Genomic DNA, 22,015 nt, shown 5'->3' on the forward strand with positions numbered 1-22,015 from the left:
GGGTGCTGACTCAGCACCCTGCATTGCTTACCCTGCTGTGGTGTATCACCCACTGCGTATCACCTGCTGTTGTTCCTTGTGCTGCAGCGCTTCGACCGTAGGACTATAAATACTAAGGCTCCTGTGCTGCTTTTGCTCCTATCTCCAGCTCCAGCTTCACTTTCTGCTTGCGCTCAATTCCTGTTCTACTGGCCATGACAGTGTCCTTGCTAACTGATCTCTCCTATGTCTCCTTGACCACCTCTTCCTTGGACCGATACGAGAAAACCATACAATTCTACAGGTCAATTGGCTACCAGATTGCTAGAAACTTCACAAAGGATCCTGCCAATTCCTCTCTCACTAACGACAGCATCCACTCCAACAAAATTGGAATTTCCAACGACTCATTCAAGGAATCCTGGCTAGAATGTTTTTCCAGCTCAACCAATTCTTCTGGTTCTGCCATAAAGATTAGGTTGTCTGCCACTAGCGCTAATCTAAAAGTCTCTACAAACCAAATCTCAATCACTGATTCTTCTGGCTCAAATGCCGTAATTGATGCTCCCAAGTCAATTTTTTTGAATATCAATGATGTCTCGTTAGAAAAAATTAAAAAAACTTTAATTGACCAAAAGTCACCCATCGATACCAACTTCAATGATTATGAGAAAACCTTATCAATATTTAAAAACTTATCTTTCAAAACAACTGATCCTTTGAATAACTCTGTTTTTTTTTCTTTGGTAAACTTTAATGATAACAACCACAATAACATTTACAATGATTCAAAGGCATTCTCGTCTTCTTTCAAATCTCATTCTTCTCTCACGTTGACCACACATCTAGCCTTTTCAAGGAAAAAGAAAAAAATTGCTATAATGACTTCAGGTGGTGATTCTCAAGGTATGAATGCTGTTGTTAGATCCGTTGTTAGAACCGGTATATTTTATAATTGTGATGTCTATGCAATTTATGAAGGTTACGAAGGTCTAGTCAATGGTAATAACTCAATTAAGAAAATGTCCTGGAATGACGTCAGAGGCTTCATTTCCTTTGGTGGTACTTTAATTGGCACTGCAAGATCAAATGCTTTTAGAACCCCAGAAGGCAGATTAAAGGCTTGTTACAACATGATAATCAATGGTATTGATGCCTTAATCGTTTGTGGTGGTGATGGTTCTTTAACAGGTGCCGATTTGTTTAGACATGAATGGCCTTCTTTATGTGATAAATTAATTAAACAAAAAAGATTATCAATTGATCAAGTTAATCCCTTTAGAAATTTGACTATTGTTGGTTTAGTAGGCTCAATTGATAACGACATGTCAAGTACTGATTCCACTATTGGTGCTTACTCTTCTTTGGAAAGAATTTGTGAAATGGTTGATTATATTGATGCTACTGCTACCTCTCACTCAAGAGCCTTTGTTGTTGAAGTAATGGGTAGGCATTGTGGTTGGTTAGCCTTAATGGCTGGTATTGCTACCGGTGCTGATTTTATTTTTATTCCTGAAAGACCGCCAAATTCAAAGACTTGGAAAGATGATTTAAAAGAGATTTGCTTAAGACATAGACAAAAGGGAAGAAGAAAAACGACTGTTATTGTTGCTGAAGGTGCAATTGATAATCAACTAAATCCAATTAGCGCTGACGAGGTTAAAGATGCCTTGGTTGAATTAGGCTTGGATACTCGTATTACAACTTTAGGTCATGTTCAAAGAGGTGGCTCTCCCGTCGCATTCGATAGAATGCTAGCCACCTTCCAAGGTGTTGAAGCTGTAAAGGCTGTTTTAGATTCAACACCAAGTACTCCATCTCCAATGATTGGTATCTTGGAAAATCAAATAATTAGAAAACCCTTAGTAGAGAGTGTTAGGTTAACCAAATCAGTTGCAACAGCTATTGAAAATAAAGAATTCGATAAAGCAATGTCGTTAAGAGATACAGAATTTGGTGAATCTTATAATAGTTTCTTAGCTACTTCAATTCATGATGACGGTTCTACTTTATTACCTGAAAATAAAAGACTAAACTTTGCCGTAATCCATGTTGGTGCTCCAACTGCTGGTATCAATCCTGCAACAAGAGCTATCACATTATTTTCATTATCGAGGGGTCATAAAGTTTTTGCCATTCAAAATGGATTCAAAGGTCTAATTAGACATGGCTCAATTCGCGAATTGAATTGGTTGGATGTTGATGAATGGCATAACCTTGGTGGTTCAGTCATTGGAACAAATCGTTCACTACCAAGCGAAGATTTTGGTACCGTAGCTTATTATCTACAAAAATATAAAATCGATGGTTTTATAATTATCGGCGGTTTTGAAGCCTTTGAATCTTTACACTTGCTTTATAATTCAAGAAACCAATATCCAATTTTCAATATCCCAATGCTTGTTATTCCTTCAACTATTTCAAATAACGTTCCGGGCAGTGAATACTCTTTAGGTAATGATACTTGTCTTAATTCGTTAATCACTTATTGTGATGCAATCAAACAATCAGCTTCAGCTTCCAGAAGACGTGTTTTTGTTGTTGAAGTTCAAGGTGGATATTGTGGTTATGTGGCAAGCTATGCTGGACTAGTCACTGGTGCATTGGCTGTATATTTGCCAGAAAAGGATGTAAATTTAAGGTCTATCCAAGAAGATATTGATTTATTAAAGGCTAACTATAAAAGAGATAGAGGTGAGAATAGGGCCGGTAAAATATTAATTAGAAATGAAAAATGTTCTAAAATTTTCACAACTGATTTGATTACCGATATCATTATGGAGTCTGCTCATGGTTCATTTGAATCTAGATGTGCTATTCCTGGACATGTTCAACAAGGTAAAACTCCAAGTTCAATGGACAGAGTTTATGCGACAAGATTTGCTGTTCGTGCCGTCAAATATATTGAAGCGTGGAATGAGAAGATTAATAAAACCGAGGGCTTCTTGGGTGATGATACTGACCCCAACTTACGATTCCAGTATGTTCATGGCGTCAAGAAACCTATTATCGACGACTTGGATGAAAGTGCATCTGTTATTGGAACAAAAGGTTCAGAATTAAAATTCACTCCCATCTCTGAAATTTTACCTGAAGTTGATTTTGAAAGAAGAACTCACAAAAATGTTTGGTGGGAAAAATTCAATGAAATTGGCGATACTCTTAGTGGAAGAGCAATGCTAAGGAGAGAGGAAGATGACGACGACGATGATGTTGAAGATTATTAAATCATGAACCCTTTTTTGCTTTTTTTTTTGATTTTCGCTTTTTTTACTTGAATTTTTTTGTTTTTTACTATTATGATCACTTTTTTCCGTTTTTAGATTGGTTGATTCAAGTTATAAATTTTATTTAATTTTCATTTCATTATATTAGAAGCTCTTCAGCATATTGCGTCTTGAAGACAATAGTTTACAATAAATACACACATATAATACTATCATCCAGCACTCCCTAGAGGTAGATTCCAAGAGACTTGTTGAACAACCCCAACGTTTCGATGAAAATAGTGTTAAAGGAAGCAGGCTTCAACTTCACTTTCGTTTTTTTGGCGTCCAAAACCCCATCATGGTGCTCTTTGTTCTGCACACCATCGTACAAAACAGGAGTTCTGTTTCTCTCGAGGGATCTGTAATAGCTCGACATGTTTCTAAGGATTCTGCTCTCGCATCCATTGGAGTCAGCACTGGCGTTTAACACAAACCGAAGAGTTCTCACCAACGTCATCCACACATCAGGCTCGTTGCCATTGAAAGCACGAACAATGTCCTGCTCTTTGAACTTGCACTTGAGAACCTTTGTGTACAATTCTCTGTCGCCATTTCTCTCGTACAAAAACGCCCGTAGTCTGAAACATCGTCTGTATATCGCTAGGACCCTGATCTGGTTTGGAGTGAAGGTCGTGTTTGGGGAATACTTCAAGGGAAGCTCTTTGAGCTTGTTGACTGTGATGCAGTAACGAGCCACGTCTTCCACAATGCACTGGTCTTCTGTTATCAATGCCCTCGATGTTCTTATGAACGTATTTCTCAATGCCATCTTGTGGTGACGTTGAACAGCTGCTGGTGATTCAACAGAATCGAAAAGGGTTTCAGGCAGTGTTTGGTTTAAATGTTGAAATTTTCAATTACAAGTTGCTTGAAAAATGTTTGGTTTAAATTTTTAAGCAGTTGATTTAGTACCTCCTGCATCCACATAATTTCGGGTTCTGGAAACTATCATCACTTTGATTTGATAAACATCTTCTGAAAGAGTTGTGTTTTCACAATACGCTTCAATTTTGAAGCAGAAACCCAGTTTTGCGACAACGCTGGAAATTTCAACGCAATAAATGCCATTTGGCGAGATCAAAAAATAAAATCATCGATATCTATAAAAAATAACTGCATTATATCTAACTTTCAATACTACAAAGATTGTTTCTCAAGTTAACAATTTCGTTAACGACATCACCTATGAGCTTTGACTTGGATCTGGTATCTTCCAACATCTTCTGTTCTTCAATGCTGGAGGGAACAAATCTGGAGGCAAGAAACTTTGGATGCGATAGCAATTGGTTGAAATTGCTGACTAATATATCTCTATCTTCTTTGTTGTTTAACCCAGGAAGAATGTCAATCGAACTGTTTGTCGCAAACTCCTCAAAATTCAAACTGTGCAACACCTGGAATATTAGTATCAATTGTCCAGTCTCGTAAATTGATGGAAACGTAATCACCAATAAATCAAGTGACCATCCCGTAATTGTCCTATAAATCTGAGCAGAAAATCTCTTTAAAAATAAGCAAATTTCAGGGAAAAGTCTCTCGCCAAATTTCTTAAGCAAAATCAAAATTACAGACAAGAGTCCATTACTCCAAACATGGTGATAGCGAGGTAGAATATCTGGTGTAATGATTCCCTTTTGTATAATCAATGAAATAGGACTCTCAATCAATGTAGAAAATAAATCATTTGAAACTAACTGCTCAGAAACAACATCTGCTGACACCAATTCAAAAATAAATCTCAACGCTAGATCAGCAAAAACTGGCTCGTTATTGATTTTCATAGAGTTTGAGTAGTAGTAAAGATCTAATACAGATCTCAATGTTTGATGAACTGTAAAACAATTTGTTATACTTGTCAATAGATTGAATGATGGTTTTAGAGATCCAATTTCTTTAAAAATAGAAATAAATAATAACAAATCTTCAATCCTATTGTATATCATACCTAACTCAAAAACTAGATCAGACTCATTTTTATCAGCATTTTCCTTTTTGAGTTCATTGATTTTCACAACTTTTTCTTGAATTGATAATATAATTAATTTGGTGCCCTTTGCAATGTATAAATTGAAAAATTTCAACAATTCCTCAGAAATTGAATCTAAATAATAGTATTTCAAATTTTTCGAAATATTCAATGTGATTGATAGTGCCCTCAATAATGATCTGTAAAATTGAAAGTTATTATTTGTGAAATTATTAAAAAAATCAATCTCTTTTGACATCAATGATATAATAAGACCAATAATTAGAGACTTGAGTTGAACCTCCGTAATTTTATCATTCTTGCTCTGAGATATGTTATACATAATGAAAAATACAAGCTCAATTCTTTCCAAATATACTTCTTCAAAGCCTGGAACAATTCCTTCTTTATTGTTGATTTCAATTAATGATTTAGCAACATCAATAAATTTGAGATTTGTTTGGTTTTTCTTGTATTTTATGTTTGAAGTTATTAAAGCACCCCATGATTTCACAACTGTTGCCTGAGACTCCACATATTGTGACTGAATACTGTTATCAATTAAATCCTGTCTAACCGAATCCCAATCATCACAATCACAAAATACCTGATCCAATAAAATAAGATTATATGTCGAGTGAATACCATATCTTTTTCTTGAATGAATTAAAGTTGAATACATAAATTCAGAAAAGTCAACTTTTGACAAGATTGATTTCTTATCAACAATAATGTCCCTAATAGAATTTCTAAAATTAATTTTAAATAAGTCCTTCGAATAGGTGTTGATAAATGAATCACTTTCTAATAAATCAACAATTGGCTTTATGATTGTTTGAAGTTGGACCTTTTCTTTTGATGACGAATTTGTTACAAAAAATAATAAAAATGCAGAAATTTCTCCAATTATAGAAATTAACTTATTTTTGTAGCAATATTTAATCATCTCTTTATTTCCGGTAAACTCAGATATTTTTACATCCTTGAATTTCAAAAAGGTTTTTACTAAAATTTCCACAAGAGCCTTATCTGTAGGAGTGATTTTTTGAGCAAATGTCCAAGAGTTATAGGCATAAGAAATAGATTCTAATAAGTGAATCGATACTGAATGAGGATAGTTATTAATGTTTAAAGCATCATTTTTTAGAATTTGGAAAATTGAAAGCTCCTGTTTCTTTTTATTCGTATTGTTAGATTTGTCATGAAGACGAACGTCATGGCCCGCCAAAAACATTATTGACAATCCCTCCTGATTATATTCCAAGACTGTTGAAATAAAATCGTATAAATAATTTTTAATTTCATAATTGTCCAAAGAATTTTGTAAATCATTTGCTATTGAGTATAATAAAACTTTCGTGTGATATTCACCCAAATAAGCTAATAGTGAGGGTAGTTTTTCGCTATCCTTGTCCTTTCCTGAATCCAGATCTTTATTTAATGTATTGTAACTTATAAGTTTTATTAATAATTTTAATATAGGAACCCTTAGTTCTAATATTTTTGAATAAATATTTATCAAAGAGGATACTGATTTGTATAATTCTTTTTCAAAGTATGAAATTTTTTTGAAGAATAAGCCTCTTATTGATAAAATTAATCTAGAAAATTCAAAACAACTTAAAATATAGCTTTTAAAGTGAAACGAATTTATATCATTTACTTGAAATATATTTGTGATCGTAAAATCATTCAACTCACTATCAACTAAACTTATCATTTTTACTATTGGGTTGATTGCTCTTCGATCAGAAAAATTAACAACCAAAAACGACTTGATAATTCTTTCTGCTGAGTCAGTTAAATTATGAATTGGTAATTGAGGTTTTGAATTTTTTTGTAAATTAATACTATAAGTTGACAATAATATTCTTTGAAAGACATCAAGAATTAATGAACTCAAGTTATAAGATTGATGAATTTGAGAAAACCCATAATTTTGAAAATTCTCAAATAAAAATAAGAAATATTGAGTGAATTTCAATAAAATTTCACTTTTAACTTTATCTGAAAATACACTTTGATCAGTTTCTTGAATTAACAAACAATCATCAATCAATGAATCAAATAACTTAACTAAAGAAATTGAGAAATCAAAGTTTTGAGTGTGAGTTTCGACGGAATTAAGGATATTTAATAATAAATCACCATCTTCATTATTCGTATTAGTTTCATCATCAAAGGAAAAACTCAGAGAGCCAGAAAAAATCAATTTATTCAGATTCAATAAATTTGATTTAATTAAAAAAGACCAAATCGTATCGGGAATTTTTTTAACAAAAACATCAAATAAACCGGTTAATACAACTAAATAATCCATGTTTTTTTTTTGTAAAGAGTAATTAAATAATCTTAAAACTAAGTCCATTATATTATCGCATTTTAAAGTTTGTTTATTAAGATAAACAGATAATGAATCAATTAAATCCAAACATTGATCACCCGATAAAATATTAAAAGTATTTCTCAATAATTTAATAAATGTTATTAAAAATTCTTGTTCATCAACAGAAATAGAATCCGAAATATTTGGATTATCATCACTAGGTTGATTATAAATTAATTTGACTAAAATATTTTGAAAAAATCTGCCCAATAGATTCCAGCCATTATATCCATGATAGAATACAATGAATTCCCAATTTTCAATATTTAAATTTGTTAAAATTTTGCCCTTTGTTCCAGGTTTCATTTTGATTAAGAAATTTTCATTATCTAATTCAAAAGGAGGACTAACAAATAAATTATCTTTTAAAATGATGAGTCCATTGTCATCATCTTGATTTTCTAGTTCATAATCAACATTAGTTTGATCAGGTTTAAACTTATAAAAATATGTTGATAAATTTGATATATTTTCCAAAGCAAAGTTTCCGTTAATTAAACATAAATTTAAAAAAGATAACAATGAGTCCTCAACGTTAGGCAATTTAAATTTTAATAAAAGAATTAGTTTTTTTGTAAAAAAATTATCAAAGAAATTTTCAAGTATTAAATCTGAAGGATAATTTTGATTGTCATTAATTTTAATTAAAGCATTACTTTTGTTTTTTTTGTCATTGTTAAAACTTTCAAGGTTTGAGATTAAATTATTTGTTGAATTTAAAAAGGAATATAAAGTTAGTTTTTCAAAAATAAGAGAATAAATTTTTGTATTAAATTTATCGAAAGAAATACAAGGCAAAATAGAGATGAGGAAGCAAGATTGAATGATGACATATAAATTGTTAAATTTTAAATGGTTAAAATTTTTTTCAATTTGATCAAAACCATTTAATTGATCGAATTTTTGAATTAAAAAGGAAATTAAATTTTTCAAGTAATTTAACTTTAAATGAGACAATTGAAATTGGTCTTGATCTAGAGTTTGGATCTGATTAAAATCGTCTAGTTTAACTAAAGAAGATAAAAAGGATTGGTCATCTGAGATTAACTGGTTGTCATTATCAGTTGTTGCGGTTTCAATTTTTAAATATTTTAACTGTAAGATTAATATCCAAAAATATAAAACCATTGGATTGTTAAAGGATTGATTCAAAGTTATGATATCATTAATTAATTTAAAAGTTTGTGGATCGTTAAAGTAGAGAATTTCTTCAATATTAACAAAAAATTTATTGTTATTGTTAGTAGTGTCAGTGTCAGTATTTAGAGAGGAATAACTGTCATTGTCATTTTCAGTTTCTATTTCAGACTCAGTTCCATTTTCAACAAAAGAACGATTATTAATAATATTGTTATTGAAGCCATTGATGTTGTTTTCAGCAAAAGATGAAGATAAGTTTGTATTTAAGCCTAGGAATAATAAAGATATCAATTCAGTAAGATACTCAATGGTTAATATATTATCATTTAAAATCATGTTTGAAATTAATTTTGAATTAATTAAATTAAAGAAATTCTGGATAGTTAGATTATTGAAATTTTTCAACTTGATTTGAGTTAAATTTAAATTGAAGGAAAAGTTTTTAAAAAAATTTGTGGAGTTCATCAATTTAAACCAATTTTGAATATTTTGGATATTTAATTGGATTAGGAGAGCTAATTGTAATACAGAGTTTAGAGAGTTTAAAGATAAAATGATGATAGAGTTTAAATGGTAGATTGATAGTTCATTAAAGGTCATGTCATTATTATTTGCAATACTGTCATCATCGTTCAGGTTGATATTATTGATATCTAAAATTAAAGTGAAATTTGTATTGAAAATTTTCAAGTTATTAATAAAAATGTCAATCAAGTTGTTACCATTTTTTAAGAGTATTTCATCATTGATTAGGAGATCCAATTGGGCGCTTAGAGAAGATAAATAATTAGATTTTTCTAGTATCAAGGTGAAGAGTTTGATTATAGAGTTTAAATCATTTAAGATCAAATTGAAGTAAAACTTTAGAATTTTTAAATTGTTTTCCCTATTAATTGCGCTAATGTTGTTGTTTTTGTTATTGATGTTGATGTTAGTTTTGTTAGTTGTGGTATTAGATTTTTCATTTTCAGCATTTTTATTGAGCAATAAATTATCAGATAAATTTAGGTTTAAAATTGAGTTTTTCAAGTTTGATTGCAAAATTATTCTCAAGATTTCCTTTATATCAATTTTTAATAAGGAGGATAATTTTTTTGAGTAATTTATTATGTCATCGTTTAGGTTAGTATATTCGACTTGTCTAATTGTAATTGAATTGGAAGAAGGTAGTTTATAGTTATCAGACTCAGATTGAAAGTAGTTATCAAAGATTAAAAAGGGGTTGGTTAATAGAGATTTGTTTAGCTCTAAGAATTTAGTCAAGTTTGATAAAATTATAGGCTCGGTAATTGAATCTGAATTCAAAATAGAAATGACATTGGCAAACGTCCAGGAAGCAAGAGGTTTAGCAGAAAGAGAAGGGTCATTGGAAGAGTCCTTTGGCTTCAACAGCGACATTATAGGCAAGAATCGAGATGAATTGTGGTAATGTTCATTAACAATTAGTGGCGCTAATTCAAGTTGTTTCCCCAGGACCAGTATAGGATAGAGATATACAAAGCGTAGAAAAGAGGACTTGAATAAACAGAGGGAGGATGCTTGCTGAAAAATTTCAGGCTTACCCGGAGAAGCAAAATTAAGCGCAACACAAAAGTGCAATTTCGCTACTGAAGAGTGGAATGGACTACAATGGATTATGATATAATATAACAGACTATAGAAAGTAATCGGTGACTGGTTTCTTTGAGGGAATGGCGTTGGCGTCCTGAATGGTGGCCTCAAAGATCTTGTATTCTCTGTTCAAGTTGTCGTCTATCTTCAACACAGCAGCAACGTTCCCACAGCGGTAGCAGTAGTTGGGAGCAGACCACACAGTGACCAATCCACCATCAAACCATTCTTTGTATCCTTCCATCACCAACTGATGTGCTCTGGCAATGAGCGAGATGTTGTTTTCGTGTAGAAACTTGTCGACCTCCATTTTGCCAAAGAGAAAGCCTGCTCCTCTGGGGGAAATAGCCCAGCCTGGCACGTCGTCAGGATCACTCCAAAGCAAATCGCACATTGCACCTTCATGGGGCACTTCCTTTTTGCGATCAATGAGCTTGATCTGCTTGATGCTCTCGATATCAGGAGACAAACCCCCATGCACACAAAAGACTCCCCCGCTGCTGTTTCCAACCAAGGCGCCCAATGAAAGATAGTCAAACACTTCGCAGCAGTATCTCCAAACGTTGGCTGAGCCATATTTTCTCAAGCACTCGTCGTAGAAACCATACACCTGAGTGATCTGCCTGGACTCGTGGTTGCCTCGCACCAAAGCGATTCTGTCAGGATATCTGACCTTGTAGCACAACAACAACAAGAAGGACTCTAACGAGTAAAACCCTCTATCGACAAAGTCACCCAAAAACAAGTACTTGGAGTCTGGACAATCGCCCCCAGCCCTGAACAACGTCAATAGATCGTGTAGCTGTCCATGGATGTCGCCACATATCACCACGGGAGTGTCAACAAGCTGGACGTTTCCCTCTTCCATCAAGAGTTCCTGCGCTTTGAAACATATCTCCTGGACATCGGCCTCAGGAATGCATTTGCACTCTTTCAACAACTCGATACATATGTCTAGATCCAACATTGTGCAACACCAACTGCCTCATTATCAGCGTGCAACGAGCCAATTGCTGGTGCTTGCCTTCCGAGTGTTTCTGTGAGCTGCTTCTCCTTCCTCTGTTGCCTCTGTGCAAAAACCACCCGCCGGGTAATGGCCCGCTGTGCTCGCGGTGAGCACGCAGGCGCACCCCTACTCCGCCGGCCGGTACACGTCCACCAACATCTGGAAGTGTTTCTTCTCCAACTCCCCCAACTTTCCCTCAGCCTCGTCCAACACTGTTAACACCAAAATGTAGTTGTTATAGAGGAACTGCTCTCTTTTTCGTTGCACATCACTGGGTCTGCTGCTGCCTTTGCTACCAATCATGCTGCTGATTTTGGTGAGCAAGCTCTCATACTCGTTTCTTAATCGGACGACACTGTTGGTCAAGGGATCGATTTCTATGCTCATTTCATTCAATTCTTCGCCACTTTCTTTATTCTCATTATCTCTATCTTTATGATCATCGCTGTGATCATCACTGTGATCATCGTTGTGATTGTGATCACCATTTAAACTACTTCTATCATTATTTGTAAAATAGTTTGAATGGTCAATGGCGGATATCTTTAATAACGAGATTAATAACAAGGAAAATTGTTGGGTTACCGGATGAGGAATCAAATAATTATTTGAATTGTTGATACTGTTTAGATAATTTGATGAGTAGATTAGGATTTTTTTCAAATTGTTGCAATTTAAATCAATTAGTTTTTGGAATTTCGGCCATAATTCAATAACTTGCAAATTCAAGTAATTTTCCATAACTGGGATCTTTTCATGTTGGATCTTGAAATTTAAGATTTTGACCAACTTTATTGATATCAAAATTGAATAAAAGTCGTAAAAATGATTTTTGTTTAATAAATTTTTAGTAAATTCAATTCCCAACTTGAATGTTGAGTTGAAAATTTTATTGAAATCATTGTTAATCTCTTCAATGCTGATGAAATTTGAATTATTACTTTGGAAGAATTCTAATAAAAATAGATACTCAGTTGATCCATTGTCTATCAATGCGTAATTAAAGCTTCTAAATGCGGTTTCTGGCCAGTATTTCAACGGATTATTTTCTGCAATTTGAGCTAATAATACAGTAGGATCGTTGTTCTTTAATATGTTCAAACGGTTTGCAACATTTAAATATTCCTTGTAGTTAAGTGCGGTATGGGGTATAGTATTATCAACGTTTGTAGAGTTTGTGAAAGAAATTGGGGTTGTATTACTTGAGGCATGATTTGGTGTAGCATTTGGGTTTAAACTTGAGTGGTTCTTTGGATGGTTGCTGGTGTTATCGTTTGTTGAAGATTTCCACCAACTGCTAAATAGATAACCGCTTTTTGTATTATTATTATTAGTGGTGGTGGTAATGGTATTGTTATTGTTATTATTGTAATTGAATTTTGTTTTATTGTGATTGCTGTTTTTATTAAAATTTAAAGACAAGATATTTGTATTGTCATTGTCGTTGTTATTGATGTAATTGCCTAACAAAAAGGATTTATCAACAGTTAATAGTTTTAGTTTTTCTAGAGAATAAATGTATTTACCGAAATTTTGATAGTAGTACCATCTCATTGTTAGGATGTAGGCATTTTTCAAGTCTTTAGCTAGGCTGTTGTTGTGGATTAGTAGGAAGGTGTATAGTTCTTTTAGGTTTAGTAAGTTTTTTTGAATAATTTGGCTCGGAATCTTTTTGAATTTGTAGCGCAATAGTTTTATTTGCAAGATGAAGAAGTTTTTGATTCTTTCGATTGATTTTGATATTAGGTTATCAATTAAGTTTTTGAATTGAGCGAGTAAGTTTTTGAATTGAATCAAGTCGGTTAGATTTGTATTTGAGTTTTCATTGTCATTACTGTTGTTGTTGTTGTTGTTGTTGTTGTTGTTGTTGTTGTTGTTGCTGTTGTTGCTGCTGCTGTTGCTGCTGCTGTTGCTGCTGCTGTTGCTGCTGTTGTTGTTATTATTATTATTAGTGCTATCGGTACTATTGTTTTCATTGATTGAGTATGTATTTGAGTAGGTGTTTGAGTATTTGTTGTAGATTTCAATTTTGATGTTTAGATATCTTATATTGTCTAGCCAGAATGTGTTGATTTTGTCATTTAAAATTGAGTTTATGATTGAAGGAGAAATGATAAAGTCTGTTACAATGGGGATTAATTTTTTTTCAAAGATTTGGTTTTTGATTAGGTTTTTGTTCAAGTTGAGAGTTTTCAATTTGAGATTGTTCATTTCATTTGATAGGTTTAGTAAGTTTTGGTTAAAGAATTGCAAGTAGTTGATTAGAGGGGATAGGATTTTAAAGGTTAGGGATATGTTTGAATTTAGTTGGTCGAATTTGTCAAATTGAAGAGATAGGTTTGAATTTAAAAGCGGGTTGATTGTGTTGATAGAGGATAAGAAGCGTAATTCCTGTAAAGATTGGGGGTAAGCGTCATTACCATTATCATTATCATTATCATTATCATTATAATTTAAAGTGAGGAAATAGTCTTTTAGTTCAGATAAATACAAGTCATTGTCATTTATGGTTGATATGCTTAGATTGTTGTTTAGTATAAAAGTGTTGTTACTATGGACGCTGATGTTGTCTAGGGTATCGTCTATAGAGTCGTTTAGAGAGTCATTTGAGTTGTTGTTTTGGTTTAGAATGTATTTGAGATGATCTAGTTTTGAAGAAGAGATGTTTATTCTCAAGGGGTTCAGCATTGTGAGAGAAAGGATGCAAAGTGTATATAAGAGCGATGGATAGATGTTGAGTGTTGAGTAAAATGGATAAAGTATGGTTACCGTGATTGGTACACGTTTGGAAAGAGTATAAAGCTTAAGAGGAGAAGAGGGCATCTATTCAATTACATAAAATTATATAGCATAAATACAATTTGATTTTGATTATAATGGTAATTGCAATTGCAATTGTGATTTTAATTTTATTTTAATTTCAATTTTAATTATAATTATAATTATAATGATATTGATATTGATATTGACATTGACGTTGATGTTGATGTTGATGTTGATTGAAGTTGGAATCAATAGTCTTGTTCTGGTTCTAGTATCAATCTCATGTTATTCCATTCAAAACCAGCATATTTACAATCACTTTGACCCAAGTCAGCAAAACCCAATTTTGAATAAAAGGGAATCAATTTTTTTTTGCAAAGTAAGGTAAGGTACTTTGCAACTCTTTGGTTGCTCAATTTCTGGACGTAGTCGTGGAGAAGAAGGATGCCTAGGTGCTTGCCTCTGTATTCTGGATCTATGACCAAGGAGTGTAGGCCAATGGTTATGGAGGATTCCTGGTGGCCATTTATGGCGTCGTTATCGTCTTTGGGGAGAGCCATGGATTCTGTGGTGATAAACTCGCCATTGATCTTGGTGGCCATGATGTGGCCTATCAACTTTTCCTCAACAGTAGAGGACTTTTCATCAGGCAAGTAGTCCAAGTCGACGTTGCGGATTGGTTTGGAGCTGTAGTTCTGAGTGACAGTGGTATCGAGGTCGTTTTCAAGGTCCTTATCGAACTGGGCGTACTTGGAGGAGAACCTTCTGATGAAGATGCCTGAGCAGAGCTCTGGACAAGCGAGCAACCGGTACCTGATGCCCTCTGCTGAACAGGCCTCGCTCTTGGAAAAACCCTTCTTCTCGAGGCGCAAGACCTGCTCGGCGTCGCAAATGTTCAAGGGGCGAATGGCCAAGTGGAGGGGGAGCTGGGGCGACATGGTGGAGACAGCAGGGGCAGCAGAAGAAGCACACGCAGCAAGAAGAAGAGCGGTCAGAGAAAGGCCAGCGCACGCGACACGGCCGTGCGCGGGGGCAACACTACTTGGGCGTGTTTGTTGCTCCTGCTTCTGCTGCTTCTGCTGCCCCTGCTGCCCCTGCTGTCTCCACCATGTCTGAACCCTCTCCACCGTCAGATACCTTGCTTCCCTTGGAGCTCGTCGACAGGTGCATCGGCTCCGCCATCTGGGTCGTCATGAGCGGCTCGCGTGAGTTCGAGGGCACCTTGGTGGGCTTCGACGACTACGTCAACATGGTGCTCGAACATGTCACCGAGTAGTAAGTGCTTCCTCTGCTTCCTCTGCTTCCTCAGCTGCGTACTAACTCTCCTTCAGCAACGCCGACGGCACCACCATCCAGCGAAAGAAAATGCTTCTCAATGGAACCAACATCGCCATGGTAAGTCCCTTTCTTCTCTCTTCCTTCTTTCCTCTTCCCTCTTCTCTTCTCTTCCGGTCTCCTACTAACCGCCATTCTGCAGTTGATTCCTGGAGGCAAACAATAGCCCCAGCAGATAGTTCCTCTGCTTCTTCAAACCCTCCTCCAAAGTCAGACTCACGCCTTTCTTTTCCCTCTCCATTGCTTGCTGCTGTTTTTCTCTCCCTTCCGTGCCGGGCTTTCTCTTTTCTATATATTCTCCAATCCAACTATATACTTATCAATATAATCTTATATCTGCACCATCTCTTAATACAGTTATAGTTGTCATTGCAATATCTCCATTCACTCAAAGATGTCTTCCTACAACTTTCCTGTAATACCAAACCAATCTCGAAAAAAGTCCTCTTCTCGCTCACTCTCAATCAACAACCTCAATGCCTCTCTAAACAACAACAACAACTCTCTAAATTTATGGAAACTCCTACTAAAAGACATTGGAATTGTCAATTCTTCATCGACTATCCAAACCAATTCTCCCAATAACAACAACAACAACAACAACAACAACAACAACACTAACGAGAACCAGCTATCCCATCTTCTAAACCAAATCATAAACTTCATCTTAACCCCAATTCACCTAGAGAAATTCATGCTCTTTGGCTTCCTTTATTGCTTGAATGACTTTTTATTCTTTTTCACAATCCTACCAATAAAACTATTCATTCTCTCCATAAAACTCCTCCTTTGTTTCAATCTCAACTTCATCTTCCAAAAGAAAAACTTAAACCTCATCCTTATCTTCCTAATCATCTTGTCAACTCTATCTCTCCTAATCCAAAAATTTGATACTTCAAAGATCTATCATGACATCAAATCTCAAGCCTCAATCAAATTATACGTCATGATAAATGTTTTGGATGTAGCAAATAAATTACTATCTTCAATTGGTCAAGATTTTCTAAAATTCCTCTTTCTATTTGATTTCAATACTTACAATCATAATAACAACACTCCCAAACTATCTAATAGTAAAATAATAACCTTCTCCTGCAATCTCACCCTTTTCTTCTTCTTCTTCCTCCTATCAATCTTCTACCTATACTGCCACTCAATCGTCCTCATCTATCAAACCCTCTCTCTTAACGTTGCTGTAAACTCCTTCTCAAATGCCCTCCTAACTCTCCTCTTATCCTCTCAATTCAGCGAAATCAAATCTTCCGTATTCAAAAAATTCGACAGAGAAGGTCTATTCCAACTATCCTTCTCTGACCTAACTGAAAGATTCCATCTCTTCACCCAATTGTTCATCATCGCCCTCAGAAACCTAATTCAAATCAACCTTCTATCAAATAACCACTCAACCTCTATTGGCATACTACCCGATACCTGGAAAAAATATGGCAACTTCTCTTCTCTAAATATCCTACTTGGCCCTTCGATCTCTGTAATCCTCTCCCAAATCTTTATCGACTGGCTAAAACACTCATATATAACTAAATTCAATAAAATCACCCCCATCGTTTACGAAAAATACCTAAACGTCTTATCAAACGACTTTTACCAAATCTTCATAAACTCAAACTCAAACAACACCTCAACCACCCAAACTGATTTGTCAACAAGAACTGGCCTACCCTTGAATGCTCTCATTGTCACTTTCATCACAATGGCCCTCCCTTCTTTCAATTTCTTTTTTTTTAATGATAATATAACAAATAACTTCTCCAATCCAGATACCGTTCTATACAACTTGAAATTGATCAATTACAACTTGTCTCGAATCAATACTAATACTAATACCAATACCAGAAACAGAAACAGAAACAGAAACACTCTCCAAAATACCTTGTTTTCTAATTGGATAAATAAAATTTTCTTCAACAAATCTCTCCCCAACAACATCAACTTATTTCATATAAACAAATTCTTTATCGACCTAATCGATTCAAATCCAATTTATTTTACCAAATTCCCATTCTTAAAAACAATTCTACTAAATATCTTAAACATCCTCAACAACTTGACTTTTTCCTCCTACTTGTTCCTATTTCTATCTTTCTTGACTCTAGTTTTATTCAAATTAATCATCTCTGTCACTCTTATTATATGGTCAAACTCAAGGAAAAGAAAAATCGTCATTAAAAATAAATTCAAAAAATTATCTCTACCCAATATCAACTATTTAAGTAAAAACTCAATCAAAAAAAGAACCTCTTTTAATGAAAATTTCGAATTCACCAATCCTCCTTCACCTCCAAAGACCCCAATAGCCACTAGCGCTTCAATAAACGATAATGAAACTCAAAACAATATCTCAATTCAAAATAATATTCTAATTAACAACGATCCATTGGATAGTAATCCAAATTATACATACGACACCAACGACAATAACTACAAAAAAAATATAATTTTATCACCAATCCCAGTTAGATCACCTGGTCCTACAGCAATATTCGATAAACATCAACACAGTATCAAAAACAAAAACGACTTGAAAGAAGAAATTGAAAACGAATTGAAGAAAAATGATTTCAAGAAAAATGACTTGAAAAGACAATACGTTCCTGGAATACTTTGTCAAGGAATGGCTAACTTAAACTATGAAGATCGAGAGATAATATATGATGACTTTATTGAACCAGGAAAACAAATTCCTTTAAGTAATGATGAAAAAAGACTTAAAAAGGATATTAAAAATGATTATGGAAGTTTAAATGATGTTGTACGATATAAAATGTGTTCTAAAAAAATTTGGTAATTTTCATTTTTTTTTTTTTTTTTAATTTGTTTTATTATTTTACTTACTTATTTTTTTAATGTATATTGAGAATTAGGTGTATAGATTTTTTTTTTCTTATTTATTCTTATTTATTCATGGTACAGGTTTTGTTTTGTTTAATTTAATAAACTCGAAATATAAAAGTAATTAAGTCTGGTAATTTTGTCTAAAAACTTGCCATGAAAAGCTAATGTTTAAAGATAGAATTTGGGTTGTTTTTTTCTCTTGAGAAAACATCTTTCCTTCTTAATAAAAAGGAAGAAAAAAGGATAAAATGTCAAATTATCTTAATTATAATACATTTGAAAACGAGATTAGTGAAGAAGATAAGATTTTTCATAAGCTAACTGCAAAACTTAAGAGATTAGCGAGTATTGAAGATGTAAGTGACCATGTCTTTGAGTTATACTCGAAAAATATGGAGAAACGACAAAATAACTTGGGGTTTGTATCAAGTAATGAAAAGGATTTGAGTATAACGATAAGTAATCCTAATAACAAGCAATCAAGACATCAGAAGAGAAGAAAAACTAGGAAACGAAATGCAAGTGATGATAAACAAAAAGAAGAGGATGAAATATTGCAAAAAATGGAGTTTAGTTTTGAGATTAAACAGTCGTTGACGAACTTGTCATCAAACACAGACTCAAGCACAACAGGATATGTTATGTGGCAATTGACTCCATTTTTCCTCAAGTGGTTATTGTATTCCAAGCACCCATTCCACGATTTGATATTTGAACATTACCATGAGTATCGAAGGAACAATAAGAAAGAGTTAGTTATAGTTGAGTTGGGATCTGGTATCAGTGGGATCTCGGCAACAATATTGCTGAATTTTTGTGATAGATATATCGCAACAGATCAACATAATCTTTTGAAGCTTATGAGAGAAAACATAATCAGCAATTGCCATTTGAATTCAATTAACTTCAATTCAAAGACAATTGGCCACCAGAAGAACAACCAAAGCCACAACCATGTAACAATCGAGAGCATTGAGTTCGACTGGGAAGAGCCCTTGGATGGTATCTATGAATTGAACGAGGTTATGGCTCTTGAGCAGGAAACAAGCTACTCGAGCTTGATCATTGCGTGTGATACCATATATAACGAGTATCTCATGGAGCACTTCATCAATGCAATGGCAGCCATCCACAGGAACAACGATGAGAGGAAAGTGGTGGATGTTGGAGCATTGGTTGCGATGCAGTTGAGAGACAACTGCATTGTTCAGATGTTTCTCGAAAGATTGTTGGAAGCCCAGTTCGACGTCTTCCACTTACCAGAGGAGCTCTTGAGTGATGAGTTGCAGAATGGGTTTTCAATATATTTTGTTCGTTGCAGAGATAAAGCAAATGAGGAGAAATGAAGAGAAATGAAGAGAAATGAAGAAATGAAGAAATGAAGAAATGAAGAAATGAAGAAATGAAGGGATATAAATAGATCAGGAAGATCGGCATTCAATTGGCTCTGAGTCCTTCGAAACGACACAACTCACCCGAAGAACGCCTTTTTTTTCTTTCATTTTCTCACACCTCCTTAATAAACTCGTTCTTTAATACGTTACAATGGCCAGGTCGACAGTCAGGTTGATCAGGTTTGCAATAGTTGCGCTTTTGTTCTTGATCTTTCTTCTCAGCATCAGAAATAGTTCAAGTAAGGCTCAGCCGGAGAGTGCTCTTCATCTCAACAACCTCAGCAATGGCAATGACAAAATGAAAGATTTTGATACAGTGATAAGCTCCAGTCCCAAAGTCATCCATGGTGACGAAAATGCAGAAGACCAAATAAACATTGAGCAGAACATGAACAAGATACAAAACCAGGCTCCAGTGCGCAAGAAACCCAACTATCCTCAAGTGGAGCAGGAAGAAGAACTGGAACCAGAACCAGAACCAGAATCAGAATCTCGATCTCGATCTGCATCAGACCCAGAATCTGGATCAGGATCAGGAACCCAAGTCAAGAGCAGACCCAAGCCAAAAATCATTGCTGATAAAATCAGTAACCAACCAATTGACAACATGCAGGCCCCAGTGGCAGATATAAACTCGAAAATCAGCAAGGCAAAACCCAGAGAAAACGTCTTCTATGAACCGTATAAAGATGGCGATGGATATTTAAGAACACCACCAAAATACATTGATATCAAGTCCGATCCAAAGGTGAAGGCAACTTTTGTTACATTGTGCCGTAATTCAGACTTGAATAGTTTAGCTGAATCGATTAGAAGTGTTGAAGACAGATTTAATCACAAGTTTCATTATGATTGGGTTTTTCTTAATGATGACGAATTTACAAATGAGTTTAAAAGAATTACAACCAATTTAATATCAGGAAAGACTAAATATGGCAAAATATCTAGGGAACATTGGGGATATCCCAAGTGGATCGATCAAGAACAAGCGGCAAGAACTCGCGAAATAATGAGAAGCCAAAATGTTATTTATGGGGACTCGATCTCTTATAGACACATGTGTAGGTATGAATCCGGATTTTTCTATAGACATGAGTTAATGATGGATTATGAATGGTACTGGAGAGTTGAACCTGATGTTAAATTATACTGTGATATCAATTATGATTTGTTTAAGTTTATGATTGACAACAAAAAGAAATATGGATTCACAATTGCATTGCCAGAATATATTAAAACAATTCCCTCGCTATGGAAAGTTACAAAGGAATTTATTAAACTTCATCCAGAGTATTTGCCAGAAAATAATATGTTGGATTTTATTTCTGATGACGATGGGGAAACATATAATACATGTCATTTTTGGTCAAATTTCGAGGTGGGATCATTGAGTTTCTGGAGAGACGAAGCATACTCGAAATATTTCGATCATCTTGATAAAGCCGGAGGATTCTTTTATGAACGATGGGGAGATGCACCAGTACACTCAATAGCAGCCGCATTGTTTTTGCAACGAGATGAGATCCACTTCTTTCAGGATGTTGGGTACTACCATGTTCCCTTCCACAACTGCCCAGTGGACGAAGAGGTGAGAATCAAAAACAACTGTCTCTGCAATCCAGACGATGACTCCACCTGGCGTCCCTACAGTTGCGCACGCAAGTTCTTCGACGTGAACAACATGAAACGACCCTACGGCTGGGAGAACTACTCCTCGTAGGCTATAGAAGATAATACAGCACAGGCAGCACGCAGCTCGCGCACTTCTCACGCACTTTTCACGCAACTCTCACGCAACCCTCACGCACTTCCACTGCGTGCGCAAAAGCGACGCACGCACCCGCACCCGCACCCGTTTTCCTCTTCTTCTTCTTCCTGTGCTGCTGAAGGCTCTGGTGGACGACGAGCACCTCGATGATGAGCAACAACCTCTTTGGCAGCAACACTGTGAATCCTTTCTCGTTGGCCTCGCTCCAGAACAGCTCTGTGCCTGCTCCCATCACCAACCCATTCCAGCCTTTGAGCTCTTTTGCCAGCTCCAACCTCAATATCAATAATGCCACCATCAATGATTCAAACCTCAGCACTGCTAACAATGCTGCCAACCCTTTCCAAAGGAGTTCTAGCAATACTCTCAACATGGCTAATGGAACATCAAATCCACCTTTAAATTTAAATTCAAATTCAAATTCAAACCAAAATTACCCAAAAAATCCCTTTGGTTTTTCCAATAATCCCACCAATCCCCAAATTAATACATTTCAACCAAACATTCTGGCTTTTAGCAGTAATAACGACATTTTTAATAACAAT

At 34.8% G+C, this 22,015-nt stretch overlaps 10 protein-coding genes across 10 annotated transcripts; 5 read left to right on the top strand and 5 right to left on the bottom strand.

Moving 5' to 3' along the window:
- Positions 1 to 127: 127 nt before the first annotated feature.
- PFK1 (6-phosphofructokinase subunit alpha) lies at positions 128 to 3,217 on the top strand. Its single transcript, XM_020192276.1, has one exon. The coding sequence runs from the start codon at positions 195 to 197 to the stop codon at positions 3,204 to 3,206; it is 3,012 nt and encodes a 1,003-aa protein (XP_020049908.1). The 5' UTR covers positions 128 to 194; the 3' UTR covers positions 3,207 to 3,217.
- A 215-nt stretch (positions 3,218 to 3,432) lies between these two features.
- ASCRUDRAFT_67690 (uncharacterized protein) lies at positions 3,433 to 4,017 on the bottom strand (the record flags this gene model as incomplete). Its single annotated transcript, XM_020191419.1, has 1 exon — positions 3,433 to 4,017. One exon carries the CDS (start codon positions 4,015 to 4,017, stop codon positions 3,433 to 3,435), a length of 585 nt encoding a protein of 194 aa, XP_020049909.1.
- A 355-nt stretch (positions 4,018 to 4,372) lies between these two features.
- Positions 4,373 to 9,076, bottom strand: NUP188 (Nup188p; the record flags this gene model as incomplete). Its single annotated transcript, XM_020190178.1, has 2 exons — positions 4,373 to 8,211; positions 8,392 to 9,076. 2 exons carry the CDS (start codon positions 9,074 to 9,076, stop codon positions 4,373 to 4,375), a joined length of 4,524 nt encoding a protein of 1,507 aa, XP_020049910.1.
- Positions 9,077 to 10,276: 1,200 nt separating this feature from the next.
- On the bottom strand, positions 10,277 to 11,386 carry PPH3 (phosphoprotein phosphatase PP4 catalytic subunit PPH3). The gene has a single exon (XM_020192277.1). The coding sequence runs from the start codon at positions 11,316 to 11,318 to the stop codon at positions 10,395 to 10,397; it is 924 nt and encodes a 307-aa protein (XP_020049911.1). The 5' UTR covers positions 11,319 to 11,386; the 3' UTR covers positions 10,277 to 10,394.
- Positions 11,387 to 11,483: 97 nt separating this feature from the next.
- VPS52 (Vps52p) lies at positions 11,484 to 14,045 on the bottom strand (the record flags this gene model as incomplete). The annotated part of the gene is made up of 1 exon (XM_020191420.1): positions 11,484 to 14,045. One exon carries the CDS (start codon positions 14,043 to 14,045, stop codon positions 11,484 to 11,486), a length of 2,562 nt encoding a protein of 853 aa, XP_020049912.1.
- Positions 14,046 to 14,212: 167 nt separating this feature from the next.
- On the bottom strand, positions 14,213 to 15,090 carry PAA1 (polyamine acetyltransferase; the record flags this gene model as incomplete). The annotated part of the gene is made up of 1 exon (XM_020192278.1): positions 14,213 to 15,090. A coding segment is annotated over exon 1 (577 nt), but the record flags the coding sequence as incomplete, so codon positions are not given.
- A 106-nt stretch (positions 15,091 to 15,196) lies between these two features.
- LSM5 (RNA-binding protein LSM5) lies at positions 15,197 to 16,050 on the top strand. Its single transcript, XM_020191098.1, has 3 exons — positions 15,197 to 15,395; positions 15,452 to 15,515; positions 15,598 to 16,050. Exons 1-3 carry the CDS (start codon positions 15,229 to 15,231, stop codon positions 15,619 to 15,621), a joined length of 255 nt encoding a protein of 84 aa, XP_020049914.1. The 5' UTR covers positions 15,197 to 15,228; the 3' UTR covers positions 15,622 to 16,050.
- EMP65 (Emp65p) lies at positions 15,458 to 18,292 on the top strand (the record flags this gene model as incomplete). The annotated part of the gene is made up of 1 exon (XM_020192279.1): positions 15,458 to 18,292. A coding segment is annotated over exon 1 (2,084 nt), but the record flags the coding sequence as incomplete, so codon positions are not given.
- A 369-nt stretch (positions 18,293 to 18,661) lies between these two features.
- On the top strand, positions 18,662 to 19,615 carry RKM5 (S-adenosylmethionine-dependent methyltransferase; the record flags this gene model as incomplete). Its single annotated transcript, XM_020189956.1, has 2 exons — positions 18,662 to 18,755; positions 18,852 to 19,615. Coding segments are annotated over 2 exons (858 nt in total), but the record flags the coding sequence as incomplete, so codon positions are not given.
- Positions 19,616 to 20,438: 823 nt separating this feature from the next.
- On the top strand, positions 20,439 to 21,416 carry ASCRUDRAFT_24776 (glycosyltransferase family 15 protein; the record flags this gene model as incomplete). The annotated part of the gene is made up of 1 exon (XM_020189868.1): positions 20,439 to 21,416. A coding segment is annotated over one exon (978 nt), but the record flags the coding sequence as incomplete, so codon positions are not given.
- Positions 21,417 to 22,015: the final 599 nt, after the last annotated feature.

Source organism: Ascoidea rubescens (genome assembly GCF_001661345.1).
Source record: "Ascoidea rubescens DSM 1968 unplaced genomic scaffold ASCRUscaffold_1, whole genome shotgun sequence".
Classification (NCBI taxonomy): Eukaryota; Fungi; Ascomycota; class Saccharomycetes; order Ascoideales; family Ascoideaceae; genus Ascoidea; species Ascoidea rubescens.